Source organism: Populus alba, chromosome 1, assembly GCF_005239225.2.
Source record: "Populus alba chromosome 1, ASM523922v2, whole genome shotgun sequence".
Lineage (NCBI taxonomy): Eukaryota > Viridiplantae > Streptophyta > Magnoliopsida > Malpighiales > Salicaceae > Populus > Populus alba.
In genome coordinates, this window is record NC_133284.1 from 13582256 (window position 1) to 13601745 (window position 19490).

At 36.0% G+C, this 19490-nt stretch overlaps 1 protein-coding gene across 2 annotated transcripts; it reads left to right on the forward strand.

Moving 5' to 3' along the window:
* Positions 1-2196: 2196 nt before the first annotated feature.
* On the forward strand, positions 2197-4812 carry LOC118039052 (CAX-interacting protein 4). Of its 2 annotated transcripts, none has more exons than XM_035045620.2 (3): positions 2197-2356; positions 2554-3545; positions 4543-4812. In XM_035045620.2, exon 2 carries the CDS (start codon positions 2574-2576, stop codon positions 3534-3536), a length of 963 nt encoding a protein of 320 aa, XP_034901511.1. In that variant the 5' UTR covers positions 2197-2356; positions 2554-2573; the 3' UTR covers positions 3537-3545; positions 4543-4812. The 2 variants fall into 2 exon arrangements, with proteins under 2 accessions (XP_034901511.1, XP_034901512.1); XM_035045621.2 differs by having other exon boundaries at positions 4608-4812.
* The last annotated feature ends 14678 nt before the right edge of the window (positions 4813-19490 follow it).

Below are 19490 nucleotides of genomic sequence, written 5' to 3' on the forward strand. Positions count from 1 at the left end.
CCTCTGAGTTCAACAACTTGATGGCCTGATGGGTCTGTGGCGGATATCAACGGCACTCCCCCCTCCCAAAAGTCTCAATTGTGATTTTAATTATGTATGCTCTTTGACCAGGTTAAAATTATGATCGTCATTGAAGTTGTCAGGAACGAACCTAGCTTGCTTGCTTTTGTGATGTTGCGGTGCACAAATTAATTACCCAAACTTCAAATACAATACACAAAATCAAGGGGTCAATCCTACAAAAAAGATTCAAAGTTAAATTTTTATGCTATATTATATGCAATTTGAAGGGGGGTTGGACGTTATCTAGGTTAAAGCAAAAAAAAACAAAAAACTATCAAATAAAATTTAATAAAATCAGAAAATTATTAAAAGAACAAACTTTGGTTGTAAATACATATTCATCTATAGAAATTAGAACTGAATGAAATATCAATTTATATTTTAAATATATATATTTTTTAATGTTAGTTAATTTTAACCAGGATAAAATTATGATAGTCATTGAAGTTGTCTGGAACGAACCTGGCCTTGCACTATATGATCAAGCTAATGTTTTAGCTTTTAAAAGAAGATTCGGCCGCCATGCAACAGTCCCGATTCTTCAGGACCTCTAGCATAAGTACGGTTTCAAAGCGCCATCACCTTTTGCCACTTTAAACTGGCCATAGGCGACATGTTTGTGGTCGTTCAGAGCATTCATGGGTGTATTTGTAGTGCTGTTGGGGCATGCAAAACTGCCGCAAATATAACAGTACAGCATAATTTTGTCATCCTGATAGAATCACTCAAATGACCGTGTGTAAGGAAAGGCTAGGTCGCTAAAAGCTGGCAAGTTCGAGGATAATTGCTAGCTCGATCGAGCTGCCTATAATCAAAGCAAGTAGTCGGAAATTTCGTTTTGATAGACATCGATGGGTGATGTATTGGCATTGTGAAAAGAGATCACCACCAAAGTGGTTGGTGACCGTTGAAAACTAAAGTCTATAGTTCCAAACAATCCGCAAGCCAAGGCATGGAGGTCAAAACTCAAAAGTTCTGGTGCTCGAAAAGTAGATGACGGTCAGTGTTTGATATTATGTTTTGGAAAAGTTTTTGAAAAACATTAAAAAGTTTTATTTTTTACTTTGTAATAAATTAATATATTTTTAATGTTTTCGTATCATTTATATCAAAAATAAATTTTAAAAAATAAAAAAATATATTATTTTAATATATTTAAAATAAAAATCATTTTAAAAAATAACTATTACCACACTTTTCAACATACTCTTACTTAGTCGCGTGCTAATTATTTTTAGTCCATTAAAGTTTGTAGCATGATTGACAGAACTCTTTGGAAAGAACTTAAATTTTTGTTTTTGATGTTTTTATTTTAGTTTTTATTATTTTGATTTATATATTTTTTTCATGGTACTTTTATAAAAGTTTTATTTATTTTCAATTTAGTCATTTAATTATAATTTGTTATATCTTATTTTTTCCAATCCAATCTTTTTTCTTTTGAATTGTAATTTTTTTTTACTAGCTATTTTATTAAATTTTTATTAATTTTTAATTTTATCGTTCAATCAAAGTTTATGGTGTATTATTTTTTTCAATTTAGTCCTTATTCTTTTGTTAAATTAGTTTTTCTTTTCAATTTAACACTCTAAAAAAAATATTATTTCCCTCTCATTTATTTTTTTATTTTGATTTTCACCATCATTTTTTTTAATCACAATTTTTAATTTTAAATCCTTTTGTGTAATTTTTTTTTCCCGACTTCATCCTTAAGTGTTTGATTTACTGTGAATTGAGTTTTGTGATTTTTTTATTTGTGATTTTTTTATGGTTTTTCTGGTTTAATGACTTGGGTTACAAATTTGAGAAATTAAAGGGGTCAACATCTTCCTTTCTAGCTTATTTTCTTTTATGATTTCATTGTTTAATATTAATTTTCTCTTTTTTTTTAATATTTTTTTAATTTATATTTCAATTAATATCTTTCTTCTATGATTTTTTATCTTGCTTATTTTATCATTTTTAAATAATTTTTATAAATTTTTTTTGTATATTTTTAATTTTAAAAAATATTATTTAGGCATTATAGCATTGTTTTTTTTAAATAAAAAAACAATACAATAATAGTCTTAAACAATTCATTAGACAGCGTTATCCAGAAACCATGAAACGCGCCGCTTTGGACTCAGAACTAGAAAGGGACCTCTTTTAAAATTGCTCTCTCTCTCTCTCTCCATTCTCAAATTCCTGCAAGCTCCCCCAACCCCATCCCTCTCTCTCTCTCTGATAGCCAACCGACGCGTCACACCCCTTCGCCTGTGGCGGTCAACGCTTCTCTCCAACTTTTAATCTGGTAAGCGATCAACACCTCCTTCCTCGTGATTGAGTAGATTGCATATTTTAGGGTTTGAATACGTAGATTTAGTTAGATTTTTGGGAATTGGTTAATTAACAGTTTTATTTTTTTAAATCACAAGCCCTATTTTAGGTTTTCAATTGGAATTTCGAAAATTTTCATTAGTTTTTATTTATTCAATTCGTTTATTGCAGATCAATTTCTATTTTTCAAGATGCCGGCGACAGCAGGAAGAGTTCGCATGCCGGCGAACAACAGGGTGCACAGTAGTGCAGCCCTGCAGACTCACGGTATATGGCAGAGTGCAATTGGGTATGACCCCTATGCACCTAACAAGGATGACTCCAAAAAATCATCCCAGGAGAAGTCCTCCACCGCTGAGCCTGAAGGTGAGAATGCTTATGCCAGCTTTCAGGGTCTCCTGGCGCTTGCCCGTATTACCTCATCCAATGCTGATGAGGCTCGTGGTGCTTGTAAAAGATGTGGTCGTGTAGGCCACCTTGCCTTTCAATGTAGGAATTTTGTGAGTGTCAAGGATGGTGATAAAGAGAAGGATGCGGAAGCAGTTCAGGCTGCGGTTTTGTCTGGGTTGGAGAAGATAAAAGGGAATGGGAAACGAGTGGTTCAGGGTGAGGAGAGCGAGGATGATGAGGATGAGAGTGAGACTTCGGATTCTGAGGTGGATTCGGAGATTGAGAAGATTATTGCTGCGAGGTATGGTAAGAAGAAGAGTAGTACTCTGGGGAAGTCATCTAGGAAGAAGGAGGACTCTGATGACGATGGTTCAGATTCTGGGAGGAAGAAGAGAGGAAGGTCGAAGAAAAGGAGGAGTAAGAAGAGGGGAAGTAGCGATTCAGAGGACGGGGATGAGGATAGGAGGAAGAGTAGGAAGGAGAAAAGGAGGAAGAAGAACGAGTCATCAGATGAAGAGGATGATCGGCAACGCCGTAAGAGGAAGAGTAGGAAGGAAAAGAGGAGAAGGAGAAGTCATCGGCATTCTGATGATTCTGACTCAGATGAGCATGAGCATTCTGGTCGAAGGCACAAGCAGAAGAGCAGGAAGGCATCATCTTTGTCTGATCCTGATGCCTCTGGCTCTGATGATCCTCGGGTGGGAAGAGATACAAAGCGTTCTGAGAAGAAGATCAGGAAACGCCATCATGAAGATGATGAGTGATTACGAAAGGTAACCTCTCATTCTTTAAGTTCAAGTCAAACACTCTAATCCTTGTCTATTTCGTTTATACCTTTTCGATTTGAACCTGCGGGCAATATCCTTGGAAAAGCGTAAACACTCGTTGTGTCTTTTATGCTTCGCTGTCCCTTCTCTGCATTGTATCTGTCAACGCATATTTCTTATCTCATAAATTGTTTAATAAGGTGGTTTGGGCACGTACTTGAGCGCTTGCTTTTTACTCGTGGCTGGATAGCATAATACTATTAGGTTCCTCTTGGCACGAGTTTCTGAGCAATCGAACTGATAGTGTCAGAAATTTGAGGTGCTTTGGCTTTGGCAAGTTTTAATAGGTAGCATACAAATGTAATCAGCGAGTTGAGTTGAGCTTAAGTGGATGGAAATGAGGAGTTGAAATTTTCTTATTAGGCTGTAAATCAATATGTTATGGATACTGCCGTCTCATCAATGAAAAGTGTAGTGCATCTAATTTGGTGGGAGAGACAGAGGGGGGCATCACCATGTTACCTCCTTGTGTTATTGCTTAGCCCTTTCATTTCAATCAAAGTTTCTGCCCACTCCAGCATCTCCTAAAGTTATTATTCGGTAATCTTTTCCGTGTATTCCAGTAAAGTCTATAGTCACTTATCAGCCCTGCATTTTCAGATGACTTTTGGCTACCAAAACAATTCCAATGAGTGTTTTCTTATCCCGAGGAATTGAAAGCCCTTCTCTTGGAATATAACAGCCTGTTTAGATGGGGTTTTAACGGCAAAACATGAAGGATAAGGGTGGAAAGATAGCTTTTAATCCAATTTTGGACAAGTTGGGCTGGAAAAAAAAATAGAGGGGAGCCAAGCGAATCAGAGACTCAAAACATTTTAATCAATCTTTACTGAATGTCTGCTTTTCCCATGTAAAAATTTAAAACTTTGAATCTATTCATTCATCTATTTGGTTGCATGATTTAAGATACTATTTTTCACGAGCAGACTATATTAAATTTCAGGATGAAGACTGCTTTGGAAAAGGATTTACTCAATCGCTTATGGTAAAAAAAATTCCGTTTTGCAGTACCATGGAGATGGTGATTGTCTACAAGATTCTAGGTATAAGTCAGCTGCAGTGGACGGACTGGAGCGCTGTTTATTTGTTGTCTTTGTTATCCGAGTTTGCGAATATTTATCTATTCCAGATGTTTTAAAAAAAATATGAATGTTTTAAAACTTGTATTCTAGGCATGCTGTGTTGTTCCCTTAAAAGCACCATTTTCAGTTTAGCTTGATGCACATTAAGCACGCAGAAAACCAATTGCATGATTTTCCTTGCTATTGTTTTTTTTTTTTTTTTTTAGAAATTTATTAAAATAATTTATATTATTTTTTAAAATTTATTTTTGATATCTATACATTAAAATAATTTAAAAATATTAAAAAAAATAATTTAAATAAAAAACAAATTAATTTTTTATATTACGCAATTATGCAGCCAGCTATAATGAGCTACCCCTCTCCTTGAAGGGGATGCTTAAAACTTTGAGATAAATTGAAAATTTCAAAACTTTAAGGGTTTTGTAACCCAGTCCCAAAACAAACCTTGGAAGATTCATTTTATTCTAAGAATAGACAGTGATCTACTTGTTGGCTGTTGTTCTCCACTTTTAGAGTTTGGATGTTTTTTAGGTGGCTTTTATGATTGTAATTTGAAAAAAATAAATTTTAAAAAATTGTGGGTAAGTATAATTTGTTGGATTTAGATATGTGTTTGGTAAAAATTATGAATGAAATTATGTGTTGTAAAATATATATATATATATATATATATATATATATATATATATATATGTTGGGTAGTTGTGTGGTTGCGGTTGTTTTTTAAAATATTTTTTACTGGAAATTGTATAAAAATAATTTTTATTTATTTTTTAAAAATTATTTTTGATATTAACGTATCAAAATAATATGAAAAAATATATAAAAAGATATTAATTTGAAATAAAAATAAAATAAAATTTTTTAAAAGTACTTTTGAAATATAAAAATAAATAAAGTTTTATGAAATTTAGTTATAAAAACATGTAAAAAACTACTAAATTGTATTTTAAATTTAATTTTTTAATGGGTCTTATAATAAAAAAAATATAATTTGGTTTTATTAAATATTTTTTTTATGTTTTTTGTGCGCAAACACAAAAACAACAAGTAAACAACCGCGGCACATAATTACTAGCTTTATTGCCCCCTTTGCAATGCACCAAAAACATATAGCAATAAAAATTGGATAAAACCCAATATAGCTGTTGCACAGAAAAAGAAAATAAGAAAGAAAACAGGTGACGTGCGAGAACAAAATCATATACTGTAGCAACTTAAGCACAAGAATAAGATAAGCTTTGGGAGAAGTTATTTAGAAATTAAAATGATAAGGTAAAAAGATTAAGATTTCGACAACGTACGGGCCTGGATCTAGGCACGCACACTTAAGATATGTTTTGTATTGTGATTGTTGCTGTAGTTGTGGTTTTAAAAAAAAATATTTTATAAAAAATATTTTTCATTGAAGTTAGTTTGGAAAAATATATGTTTGGTTAAAACTGTGGTTTAAATTGAGGTTGAACAAAAGATAGTTTAATGTGTTTGGTTAAAAAAATGCTTTTCAAATTAAGATTATAAAATAATTTAAAAATATTTTTAATTTAAATATTGTAGATTTAACTACTATTATTACATCATGAAATAAATAATATTGATATCAAATATTTTTTATTATTCAATTAAACTATTGTAATGTCATCACATATGAAATCTATCCAACAATGACTATATTTTTTCATGGTTTCTTAAGCACACAACAACAAAAACTGAATTTTTTGTTATGTCATCAAGTGATATCCTTCTGATTTTTTAAATAAAACACAGTTAAAATAAAAATAAAAACTGAATTTTTTTTAACTAGATCGGACTCGGCAAGAACATAATTGGAATTGCGATCAAATTCCACAAATGTTATTTTATTGCGATCAAAAATAAAAAATGAATCAAATTCCTTCTAATTTATGTAGTGTTATTAAATAATATTAAATACTAGTTTTTCAAGTAAAACTCAATTTTTTTAAAAAAAAAATTACAATTTCATTACGTACAAAATTCATTCAACAAGAACTATAGTTTTCATGATTTTTTGAGCATGTAATAAAATTAGGTAAAATATTATCAGGAATAAAATTGAGATTACAGTACGAGTAAATTTAATTCATCTTAAACTATTTTTTTAACAAACAAAAAAAAAATATTGTTCACGTTCACGTGAATAGTACGAATGAAATCAATTAATTGCACTGTTTTTTCAAAAAAAAAAAACCTAAACTTTTCATGTGAACAGTGTAACACACTGGTTTTTTGAATTTTTTTTTTTTTTTAAAAAAGTTGTTCACGAATAATGGAGCCATGCTCCACTGTTAATGTTAATTTCCAGATGAGAAGAAGCAAAATGCTGCTTCTCCTAAAACTTCGGTGCCATGTGGATCCTACCCACTAAAAGCAATTTTCTTTTGGTTACCAAACGTTAATTAACGTGGCTACGAGTGAACCTCACACACAGACACATTACCAAACAACCATTTAAGCTTGGAATCTTAATTTTTTCTTTCCAAGGAGCGGATGTTATCTGCTCTATTTTTTTTTACACAGACAATAGGTTGTTGATTATGGAAAACAACTTTCTTTCCTCTACAATATTTGTTGGCACAAGAAAATAGATTTTGAGACTTAGGACCATTAAAACTATTTTTCTTAATTGTTTTTACTTGAAGTAAAAAACATATTAAAAACCTTTATAAATATGTTTTCAAAATAAATATAGTTTTTAATCCCTTTAAAAATAAATAAACAAATAACAAAACATTAACAACTCTAGCCTATTTTTTGTTGGCATTTTAAAAGGTATCTTCATTGAACTCCTCTAAAATAGTTCAACCTATTAACACGAGGATTATCCAACACTTTTTCTTTCATCAACATTTTTCATTGACTTCCCTTTTCATTTCACAACTTGATTGAAATGTAAGATAAATAAAAATTTGATCCGAAATGTGAAATGCTAAAATACAAAGGACTAAATAATAGATATAATGAAAATAATAGGGAATAAATTGAAATTTTCTATGTCAATATCAAAAATGGAGTTTGCTTTATTTTGTTGGTTAAATTTAATCTTTATTTTTTTAATTTCTATTTTTAGCTACAAGTAAATCTTATTTTTCAATATTTGTGTGAGCGAGAAGATTCAAATTAAAAAACCATGTTAATCTAGCTTGGGATGATGAAATTGCAATTAAAAAAGTTTGATGATTGAAATGTAAAAGAAAAATTCAGTCACAGTTCATATGAAAAATAACAACCCTAATTTTTTTAGTGTATTTGTTAGATTAAGTTAGATAACCAACACTTCACTGCTCATCAAATTAAAAGTATATTTAATGTAAAATTATATATACATGTTGTCAACACATTTTCTAGCATAATAGAATTAATTGTGGAATAAGAAATTGATGCATGTGTTTAATAACATAAATTGAGAAATATTTGCACAAATAAATATTAAAAAGAATTGGTAATGCTAACTAAAGACTAGGATAAGAAGTTGAAGATAAAAACAGATTAAAATATTTACCTTTACGTTACACTGAACCTTTCAAAAAAATATATATTTAATTATATGACAATAATTTTTTTTTGTAAGAATAGTAATAATTGAAATTTAAATGAAACAAAATATTTTGCTAGTGTAATTTCTCATTTTCTTATTAATATGTCTTTTCTTTATAAAAATATAACTATTTTGTTCTATGTTTTTTTTTTTTAAAAAAAAAAGTCAAGAGTAGTCAGAACAAATGTCAAAAAGAATTTGGGTAATTTGAAGTAATGATAAGAAAAGGTATTTATCTAATTAAAGCAATTTTATCTTATTAACATGATTGATTGATTTTTTGACAATTTTATACCATAATATTTGTTTTATAAACAACATCTTATCATGATCATAATCATATTAAGTATTAGAATTCTAAATTTTTTGCAAATGCTATTAAAGCAACCTAGCCTAGTCATGTTGACATCAATATCCCTTGACCTAGCCTTGCTTGGACTAGGTTTCAAATAAAATTAATTATTATTTCTTGATATGATATAATCAACTTAATAGTTGAAAAACATATTGGCCAATCTAGTCAAAACTCAGTTTGACTTTTAAAAAATACCAAGATGATGTTGTTTTAACTTCTTTTTTTTAATATTAAGATGACGATATTTGAAATAACTTAGTCAACTCATTAAACGCTCAATCAAGGTTGTGAACTTGATTGGAATTCAAATTTTTATTTAATTATACAATGATAAAAATAGACATACACAGGAAAGTCATCAAAATAAAATTTAAGAAAAAAAAGGTCAAGAAGGGTGTATGAAAAGAGTTCGTAATGATATAATAAAAACAATGTTATAATCCTGTAAAAAAAATGGTATTAAAAAAATAACACCCCAAATATGTTTTAATGAATTTTAGTTAAAACTTGAGGAAAAGAAATATATAAAAAAACATGAAGGAAAAAAAAAAAAAAGCAAGGCTACTAGGCCTGGGTGGGCTAATATGCCTAGTCTATTCCTAAAGCCATTAAAAAGAAAGCTAGACGCATGGGCTTTAAAGTCAAACCTACGTGTCTGACCAATATTTTTTCCCTTTTGTTTTAAATGGATAAACCATATGTCATCTATTGATAATATTGTGACCGCCTCCGCGGTTAGAAGTCAACTCTCTACCTTTTGGATTCATCAAAGCTATTTTCACCATTTTTTTTTATATAAAAACACCTAAGAAAGAACCCATAAACCTCAATAAACCCATATTTAAACTAAAAAAATTAATATGTAAAAAACACAAAAATAAAAAAATCATCTTGATGTTGCTACCCAATTTTTGACCCATGTTTTTGATATATTTTCAAAAAATCCAAAAATAGAGAAAAACAATGAAAATCCAAAAAATATGTTTTTTTAATATATTTTCATCATTTTAGCATTTTTAACGTCGTCTAAAAAAAGAATTTAAATTGTTAAAAGATTTTCAAACGTGTTCGACTTTTCACGCATCATTTTTAAATCATTGATTTTCCGCATTTGAGTCGACGTTGATATTGCTCGTTTCAAAAAATACAAAAAAATAAGAAAAATCAAAATTTACAAAAAGAAAGAAGTTGAGGGACCAAGTTGAAAAACCTAGCAACATTTTTGCCTATAAATACTAGTCTTCAACTCACATTCAAGGGGGGGCCATTTTGCAATTAAAGGGGGAGAAGAAAAAACCCTAAAATCTAAATCTTTTCTCCTCCCTAACCCGAAAAAAAACTACCAGCCGCCCCCCACCTTTTTTTTTTTTTTCTCTTCAGCCACCCGAACAACCGATCCTCCCTGAAGCTCGTTTGAATTTGTTTTCCCCGAGTCTGCTTCTCCTGAAGCCAAAACACAGCCGCCCCCACCTTTTTTGCATTTTTGAAGACCGGCCAAACAGCCCCCCCCAAGCCCCCCGGTTTGATTTTTTTCCTTTCTCCCTCACCAACAGCCACACAAGACAGCCCCTTCTCCAGCTCTTCCCTCTCAGCGGCAGTTCGTCTCCCTCAACACAAGCTGCTGCTCCCTCATCATCCTCTCGGTCGTTCCTCCTTCTTCACCGGCAGCGACCCGCAGCTATCAAGGACTCAGCTCGGACTGACCTCCTTCTCAGCCACCATGAGCTGACCACCATCTCTTCTCCAGTTCTCCCTCGGAGCCGCCGCCTCCCCCTCAGCCACGGCCTCCACCGAACCCCAAATTTCCAGCCCGTAGCCAACAGATCGCCTCCACCAGCAGCCCTTCGGTCACACCGCCGAGTGCCTGAAACAGAGAAGGTTGGGCAAGCAAAAGACCCGAACAGATCGGCGGAGAAGGAATCAGACCCGGAATGATGAAGAAGACCCAGAAACAGATCTGCAAACCAAAAATAAAAACATAAAACCGACTGCTTGTTGTGCGTTTTGTTCTTGTTGCAGGCGACGGTGACCCTCACCGCCGGTGGACGAAGACAAAGAAGAAGAAGGCGCTCCCGATCCACTGGTTTCCAGCCTTGTCGGTGGCGCGTGAACCCACGCGCCACAGTGGCGGTGGCGCGTGGGAAGACGCGCCGCCACTGATTTCTGCCCCAGCAACCTTCCCGAGCACTGTTCCCGAGCACTGTTCCTGCGGATTCCAGAAAATCTAGGATGTTTTAGGGGCTATTTTGTAATTTTAAATGGTTTTGATGTAATTTTTTATTTTAGTATTGTATTTGTATTTGTATTTGTATTATGGATGTAAAAGAAAAGAAAAGAAAAACAAAAAGAAAAGAAAAGAAAAGAAAAGAAAAGAAATAAAAATAGTGAAAGTGTATGTGTGTGTTTGTGTTTGTTTTATGAATTTGTTATTTTATTTATTTTATTTTTTCAGGATAAAATTGCAAATATATTAAAGAAGAATTTAATATTTTGATCGGATCACGGTTAAGAATTTATTAACTTATACGTAAGTGATATTTCTAATTTCCGATGAAAAGACAATTATTAAAACTTCTTTAACACATCAAATTCGTGAAGCAGCTTGCCTCAGGTAGGGTGCGTTAGGGGCGCTAATACCTTCCCTAACCACAACCAGTCCCTTACCCACGATCTCTGACAAGACCAGTACATCAGGTTTCCTAGTAGCCCTCAATGAATTACTAGGTGGCGACTCCAACGAACCGAATTCAAACACTACACAACAGAGAATTAAATCGCCAGCCGATGCCGCGCGCTGATTTTTTTTTGGGGTGCGACAGAATGGCGACTCCACTGGGGAAGGTATTTTTTTCGATTATTGGACTAAGCTTTGTGTATTTGATGTGTTTAAGTTTTTGCATTTTTATCTTTTTGTTAATATTTATTTCCATGCATTTTATAGAATTGTCTCATGCATCACCTGTATTTATTTTTAAAAGCACACACAAGCTTCTAGGTTAGGTGGGGAACTAGCGATCTGCCCTAAGACTATTGGTCAGGGTTCAGATGCGTGAAACACCCAACTCATATCTGAGTGCCTGCTTGGTAATGGTGGGTATATGTGCCTTAACCATTCCTTGCAACGCCCCCATACTGTCTTTACGAAGAACGTCACTGGGCAGATATGAGACCCTTTTGAGACCAGATAGAAAACCTACCCATGTTCACATAATGAATAGAACCTGTCCTTAGGTTGTATGTGCTACCGTTTTTTGCATAAGGGCAAACCCTTCTTGAAGCATCTTGAATTCAAGACTTGTGGGTGACACATTGGCCGTTGCTCCGAAAATTTTCATTGTAGAGTTTGGTCAAAAATCACGATTCTTGTCCATCATACAAGAGTTACGACCATATTGTCACCTCTCGAAGGGTGAGTTCATCATATAGATTACATGTTCATACATTTATTATGCATGTACCGGGCTGAAAGGTAGGTCCCCCACACAAGTTGTGCTACACGTGATTGGAGAAAAATGACGGAGGTGAAGAAAGGTGTCAGATAGAGGCTCATTATCAGATTAAGGTTGAGAGCATTAAATGTGAAGTAGCTAGAATCAGATCTGCTCAAACAAGTGTTGAGCATCAAATGGAAAGAGAATATCTGTACAGTCTTCTGTGGGAACACTGCTTGTTCACATCTAATTGAAGTTGTATCTCTCCTTTTTTTCGTCATGAACAAAAGCAACAACGCCTTCAGTCATCAACTGATGACAACTCTGGTTCTTATCCAGTTGCATTGTTAAATGTTCATCGCCTCCACATCATCTAATGGAACCAAACAACTATCGGTCTCCTGTACATGGTGCATTAATCTGTTTTGAAGCCACCCCAATTATGAGCTCAACTCCAGTTCAACAGCACAAGATGGTCTGAAAAATCATGATTAAACACTGAACTTCAATGTGGCAGAGCTCCCTCCATAAAAATCCATTTATGGCTCTGCAAATTGGGAATGCAAGAGGGAATTTATAAGTTGCATATGCTACAAATATTTCCCTCATCAGTTTCAGCACGGAGACATCTTAGTACATTGAAGATCCACACCTGGTCTGAAAAATACGAGCAGATTTCAAACTTCAACGTAGCAGAGCTCTTTCGGCAGGAATTTGTTTGTAGATCCGCAAATGGGAAATCCAAGAAGGAATACAGTAGTTTCAGATCAGCTATGATTTTCCTCCAACAGTGTCAGTATTAAAATGCAAGAGTAGAGAGAAGAGACATGCCTAGAATGAAAAACATGAAGAAGACTGAAACTTCAACAGAACAGGACTTCCTCTATAGGTGTTTGTTTGCTGCACTGTCAGTGAGAAATTGAAGAGGGGACAAAGGAGTTTTAGATTCACCAGGTGCTCGTCCAATAGAGACAATGTGTGATTCCACACGTCGGTAGCGGCGATACTACGAGTTTCTAGGCGCTGCCAAGATTACCAAGCTATTTGAAAGTTTTCTAATAATCCTCAACCAACCACAACAACATTGAAATGATGTTGTGAGGATTTGCCGAAGAATTGAACAAGCTATGAAGAGAGGAAAGATTGAAGGATCTGCCATGGATTCCAGAACAATGATGAGAGGTGCATCAGAAGATGACTCTCGATTGAGAAACCTCAGTTACTTTGCCTAGTCAAGTCTCGCTCAAGCATCAATTGCTCAAGTGTCTTTGCCAAGATTGACATTCCTCTGCCACTTATGTTTGTCGGCCAACACCTGCCAGATTCTAGAATTTTTGCTTGACTCCGACAAATCCCATGCAACCACCAATTTCTAGGTGGTATAATCCAGATAAGAGATGTGATGTCATGGTGGGGTCCTCGACCATTTTAGTAAACAGATGCAAGAGTTTCAAGAGTCGAGCTTAATTTGCGAAAGATAATGTCATCAATCATTTTCAGAATGACAAGTGATTGGAATTGCTCGGCAAAACATAGATATTGCCAGAGAAGCTGATCCAAGAAGGAGTTAAATTGTCAAGCATTTTTGTTATGGATTTTGCATTTTTGTTTTGATATCACATCTCATCCTTCAACGAAACATGCCTTGCTTTTGTCTTTTTGTTGTTTTGAAATCAACAGATGTTTAACATTTTATTTTGACAAAATGTTTTGATCAAACTCCAACATGCAATAAAGGTTAATCAAGTCGAAAGATTAAAAGTGTTTTGATTACAGAAATGACTCGATACTTGAAAATAACATGAGGTGACCAAACAATTTTGAACTCATACCCCCTGAAACTGAACCACACATCATATAGCTAAGTTTTAACAGTATGCATAATGACATGTAGTGGATTCGGTAGTTATGGACTCGTGAATCATGATTCTTACAAGTCCCAATCATTACACTAGATGAGGTCAAAATTTATCGGTTTTAACCAACCTTGCTTGAAATGAGAAAAGGCCATCTTTGATATCCCTTCACTTTCTAAAGATTATATCCCTTGCAGTCCCATTTTGAGCCTGGTAAAATATTTTCTTTCAAAAAAAGAAACCCTGACTAGGATCACACCCCATACTGGGGGCAAATGAGAGATATTTTGGAGACATTGATATAATTAATGGATAAAGGGGAAGGCTTAGAACAAAGGTCCAATGATTGAGAGAGAGAGCTAAAAGAAAACACATAGACTAGGGGCATATGAGAAATTTTTAAGGAAGGCTATGATGAAAAAAAAAAAAAGAAGAAGAAGAAGTTGAAGTTGCCCTCACTTAAATACAAGTCAAAGATAAAGGAAGGAGAACGCCTATCAAGTCTATGAAGAGCAAAAGAAATTTCAATCAAGGAAAGGCACAACAAAAGTCAATACCAGAAAAAAAAAACTAAGGTGTAAACGTGACTTTTGGTGTCCATTATAAAGTCTCTGATGTTATCAGGTGATTAAGGTTGGTTATTCATCAAGGAAAGGTGGATTTGCATTATGACTTATGTTAATAGAAGTCTGATCTTTGAGGTTAACAAGGTTCTATGTCGTTTTCTCTACAAAGACAACAATAGAAAACGAGTTGATGGATAATTGATGTTGATCCTAGGTCTCTGAAACCCTCAAACACCATTTGAGCCTGTGAAATGCCTTTCTTTCATAACCATGAACCATAGCCTGCATTACGTGCTTTTAAAAGCCCTTTTTAATCAAGCAAGAAATTTGAACCGATAAATGGCGCTCTCAAAACTTGAAGAGTTTTTCTATAAGAGTCGTGACTTCATAAATTAAGCTACTAGTTATTATGCATGCTGATAAAATAAATGCTAAGAAAAGAAACAACTTTTCTTAATAAAGCCTGAGCATCTTGTTTTTGAAATTCATAAAAATGTCACCTCATCACAGACCATCAAATGATATACCCAATATCAAGGATTCAAATTGATACAAAGAACCATGGAAAAAGCCATTTTAATCCTACAACGGGTCGATTTCTGTTTTCAAAATACAAGACAATCAAAGGACTGTGTATTTCGAATAACGTGTGTTGGGTCTTTGATCAAAAAGCTTGATTTTCAAAAGATTTCCAAAAAAAGACATCTCTCTGATTTCATTTCAACAATTAGACTTGAATAGACATGATCGTTGAAATGTGAGATTTGATTCCAGAACAAGAAAGATTTTCAAGCAAGAACATCAATTGAGTTTGCAAAATCCTCGACAACAATGACATCAACATTCCTCGATACTCCTTGAAAAGTTTGAGCAGCTGGGGGGCAATACAGTAGACCTTGAAAAGGAAAAACAAGCGGTGCTCATATCAGCTATGAGGCAATGATTAAATGATGAATCAGTGAACGGAAAAAAATGATGTTCAAAGACAGATAATCAATGAACGAGCATATTCAGATCATCCTGGGGGTAATGTCATTCAAAAATGGCCCATGCTCCAGTGAACCCTGTCGGCAATGGAGAAACAAGGATGTATTTGAAGGACACTTTCATATCATCATCTTTTGAAACATGGCTAGCAATCGATGAAGATACACAGATGAATTGAATGGTGAAAAGATGCACACCACCAAGACTAATTGTGGAACAATGCCGCACTTAAAGGACAATCTCATATTGTCATTCTTTGAAACATGGTTATAGACAGATGTTATCACACAACTGCACTGAATGAATGTCGGAAAGGCACCCACCTCGAAGACTGATTGTGGGACAACTTGTTCTGAAGCCAGACGAGCGCTTCACCGCATGAGTATGGGGGATAAAAAGCAGCATCATTGATGAGGCTGAGACATTACTTTTCACAATCTGATTAGAAGAGTTGAAAGGAATCTATGAGAAGAGCACTGAGCATACAACCATAAGCCTTTGTACTGCAAGCTAAGAGATGCATGACTGGATGACTGAATGAGTTCCAAGAAGGCTGGTGATAACATGTACTTGAAGAGTACTGTTTCAACTAGAGGCAAGTTCATGATTGATTAACAATCTTGATGGGTATTGGCATGATGCACACAATCAATCAGAGGATAATTCTCAGAAGAAGCCAAGAGAAAAAATCCTTCATAATGAATCAAACAGTACCACACTTGGGGGCAGGGTCAAGCTTGATGAACAATGCAAGCAGTAATTGTCAAAGACAGCCCGGGATGGGCACTGCGTTTACAGTTGAGTGGATGGCCAGTACATGAATGAGTCAATGCCTCGGAAGAACAAAGAAAGCTTTGGGATGCAAACAAGGGAACCCTATGACGATGGAGCATCAAGGAGGGGGGGACCTATATTTTTCTCAGGTAAGTATACATGCATACTGATCATAATGCATTGCTTTTAACATTGTCAGGTCGGTGTTTCATCATCATCTTTTGGGTAGTGTGTTTTCTAACCCTACCTCATTTTGAGTGCGCCTTTGAGCTCTCACCTCTTTTTGTGAGCGCCTTTGAGCTATCATCTCGGGTAGTGCGTTTTTCTAACCCTACCTCATTTCGAGTGCGTCGTTGAGCCCTCACTTCTCAGGTAGCGTGTTTTTCTAACCCTACCTCATTTCGAGTGCGCCTTTGAGCCCTCGCCAACATTTTTCTTGGGTAGGTCACCCATTACAATGAGACCACACTTCATATTCTTTCTATTTGGGTAGGTCGCCCATCACAACGAGACCGTTCATCATATTTTTTTCCATCTGGGTTGGTCACCCATTACAATGAGACCACATTTCATATTTTTTCTATTTTTGGGTAGGTCACCCATTACAATGAGACCGCACTTCATATTCTTTCTATTTGGGTAGGTCGCCCATCACAACGAGACCGTTCATCATATTTTTTTTTCCATCTGGGTAGGTCACCCATTACAATGAGACCCCACTTCATATTTTTTCCATTTTCGGGTAGGTCACCCATGACAATGAGACCGCACTTCATCATATTTTTTCCATCTGGGTAGGTCACCCATTACAATGAGACCACACTTCATCATATTTTTTCCATTTGGGTAGGTCACCCATTATAATGAGACCGCACATCACATTCTTTCTATTTGGGTAGGTCGCCCATCACAACGAGACCACCTTTTCATATTCTTTCCACGTGGGTAGGTCACCCATTACAATGAGACCACACTTCTTCACATTTTTTCCATTTTTGGGTAGGTCACCCATTACAATGAGACCGCACTTCACATTTTTTCCAGGGTTCGTCACCCGTACAATGAGACCAGCATTTTTCTAGGGTTCGTCACCCGTACAATGAGACCAACATAGGGTTCGTCACCCGTACAATGAGACCAGCATTTTTCTAGGGTTCGTCACCCGTACAATGAGACCAACATAGGGTTCGTCACCCGTACAATGAGACCAGCACTAGGGTTCGTCACCCGTACAATGAGACCAACATAGGGTTCGTCACCCGTACAATGAGACCAACATAGGGTTCGTCACCCGTACAATGAGACCAGCACTAGGGTTCGTCACCCGTACAATGAGACCAGAATGAGGTCGCCAGATGGGATCTCATGTAGCTTTGGTTAAAGGGAATCGCCAGATGGGATTTCAGGTTGACCGAGTTACACATATTTTCGTTCCAGTTGAATGAGGTCGCCAGATGGGATCTCATGTAGCTTTGGTTAAAGGGAATCGCCAGATGGGATTTCAGGTTAACCGAGTTACACACATTTCGTTCCAGCAGAATGAGGTCGCCAGATGGGATCTCATGTAGCTTTGGTTAAAGGGAATCGCCAGATGGGATTTCAGGTTGACCGAGTTACACATATTTTCGTTCCAGTTGAATGAGGTCGCCAGATGGGATCTCAGGTAAACCCAATGTGTGGGCAGGTCGCCCGTGAAAATAGACTATTGGGAGCGTGTGGGTCGGTCGCCCGTGAAAATAGACTTGAGTGAGTATGTGTGGGCAGGTCGCCCGTGAAAACATATCAGTGTGAGTGTGTGGGCAGGTCGCCCAAGATAATGCAATCATTTTCCTTTTGTTTTCTTTACAAAGCTTACTATGCAAAATTTTGAGGAGTTTTGCTTCGTAAGCATTGTAAAGAGGGGGCATCTGTTGCTACCCAATTTTTGACCCATGTTTTTGATATATTTTCAAAAAATCCAAAAATAGAGAAAAACAATGAAAATCCAAAAAATATGTTTTTTTAATATATTTTCATCATTTTAGCATTTTTAACGTCGTCTAAAAAAAGAATTTAAATTGTTAAAAGATTTTCAAACGTGTTCGACTTTTCACGCATCATTTTTAAATCATTGATTTTCCGCATTTGAGTCGACGTTGATATTGCTCGTTTCAAAAAATACAAAAAAATAAGAAAAATCAAAATTTACAAAAAGAAAGAAGTTGAGGGACCAAGTTGAAAAACCTAGCAACATTTTTGCCTATAAATACTAGTCTTCAACTCACATTCAAGGGGGGGCCATTTTGCAATTAAAGGGGGAGAAGAAAAAACCCTAAAATCTAAATCTTTTCTCCTCCCTAACCCGAAAAAAAACTACCAGCCGCCCCCCACCTTTTTTTTTTTTCTCTCTTCAGCCACCCGAACAACCGATCCTCCCTGAAGCTCGTTTGAATTTTGTTTTCCCCGAGTCTGCTTCTCCTGAAGCCAAAACACAGCCGCCCCCACCTTTTTGCATTTTTGAAGACCGGCCAAACAGCCCCCCCCAAGCCCCCCGGTTTGATTTTTTTCCTTTCTCCCTCACCAACAGCCACACAAGACAGCCCCTTCTCCAGCTCTTCCCTCTCAGCGGCAGTTCGTCTCCCTCAACACAAGCTGCTGCTCCCTCATCATCCTCTCGGTCGTTCCTCCTTCTTCACCGGCAGCGACCCGCAGCTATCAAGGACTCAGCTCGGACTGACCTCCTTCTCAGCCACCATGAGCTGACCACCATCTCTTCTCCAGTTCTCCCTCGGAGCCGCCGCCTCCCCCTCAGCCACGGCCTCCACCGAACCCCAAATTTCCAGCCCGTAGCCAACAGATCGCCTCCACCAGCAGCCCTTCGGTCACACCGCCGAGTGCCTGAAACAGAGAAGGTTGGGCAAGCAAAAGACCCGAACAGATCGGCGGAGAAGGAATCAGACCCGGAATGATGAAGAAGACCCAGAAACAGATCTGCAAACCAAAAATAAAAACATAAAACCGACTGCTTGTTGTGCGTTTTGTTCTTGTTGCAGGCGACGGTGACCCTCACCGCCGGTGGACGAAGACAAAGAAGAAGAAGGCGCTCCCGATCCACTGGTTTCCAGCCTTGTCGGTGGCGCGTGAACCCACGCGCCACAGTGGCGGTGGCGCGTGGGAAGACGCGCCGCCACTGATTTCTGCCCCAGCAACCTTCCCGAGCACTGTTCCCGAGCACTGTTCCTGCGGATTCCAGAAAATCTAGGATGTTTTAGGGGCTATTTTGTAATTTTAAATGGTTTTGA

Excerpts from the sequence above, each read along its gene's own strand:
- LOC118039052 (XM_035045620.2), top strand. The coding sequence starts at position 2,574 with ATGCCGGCGACAGCAGGAAGAGTTCGCATGCCGGCGAACAACAGGGTG.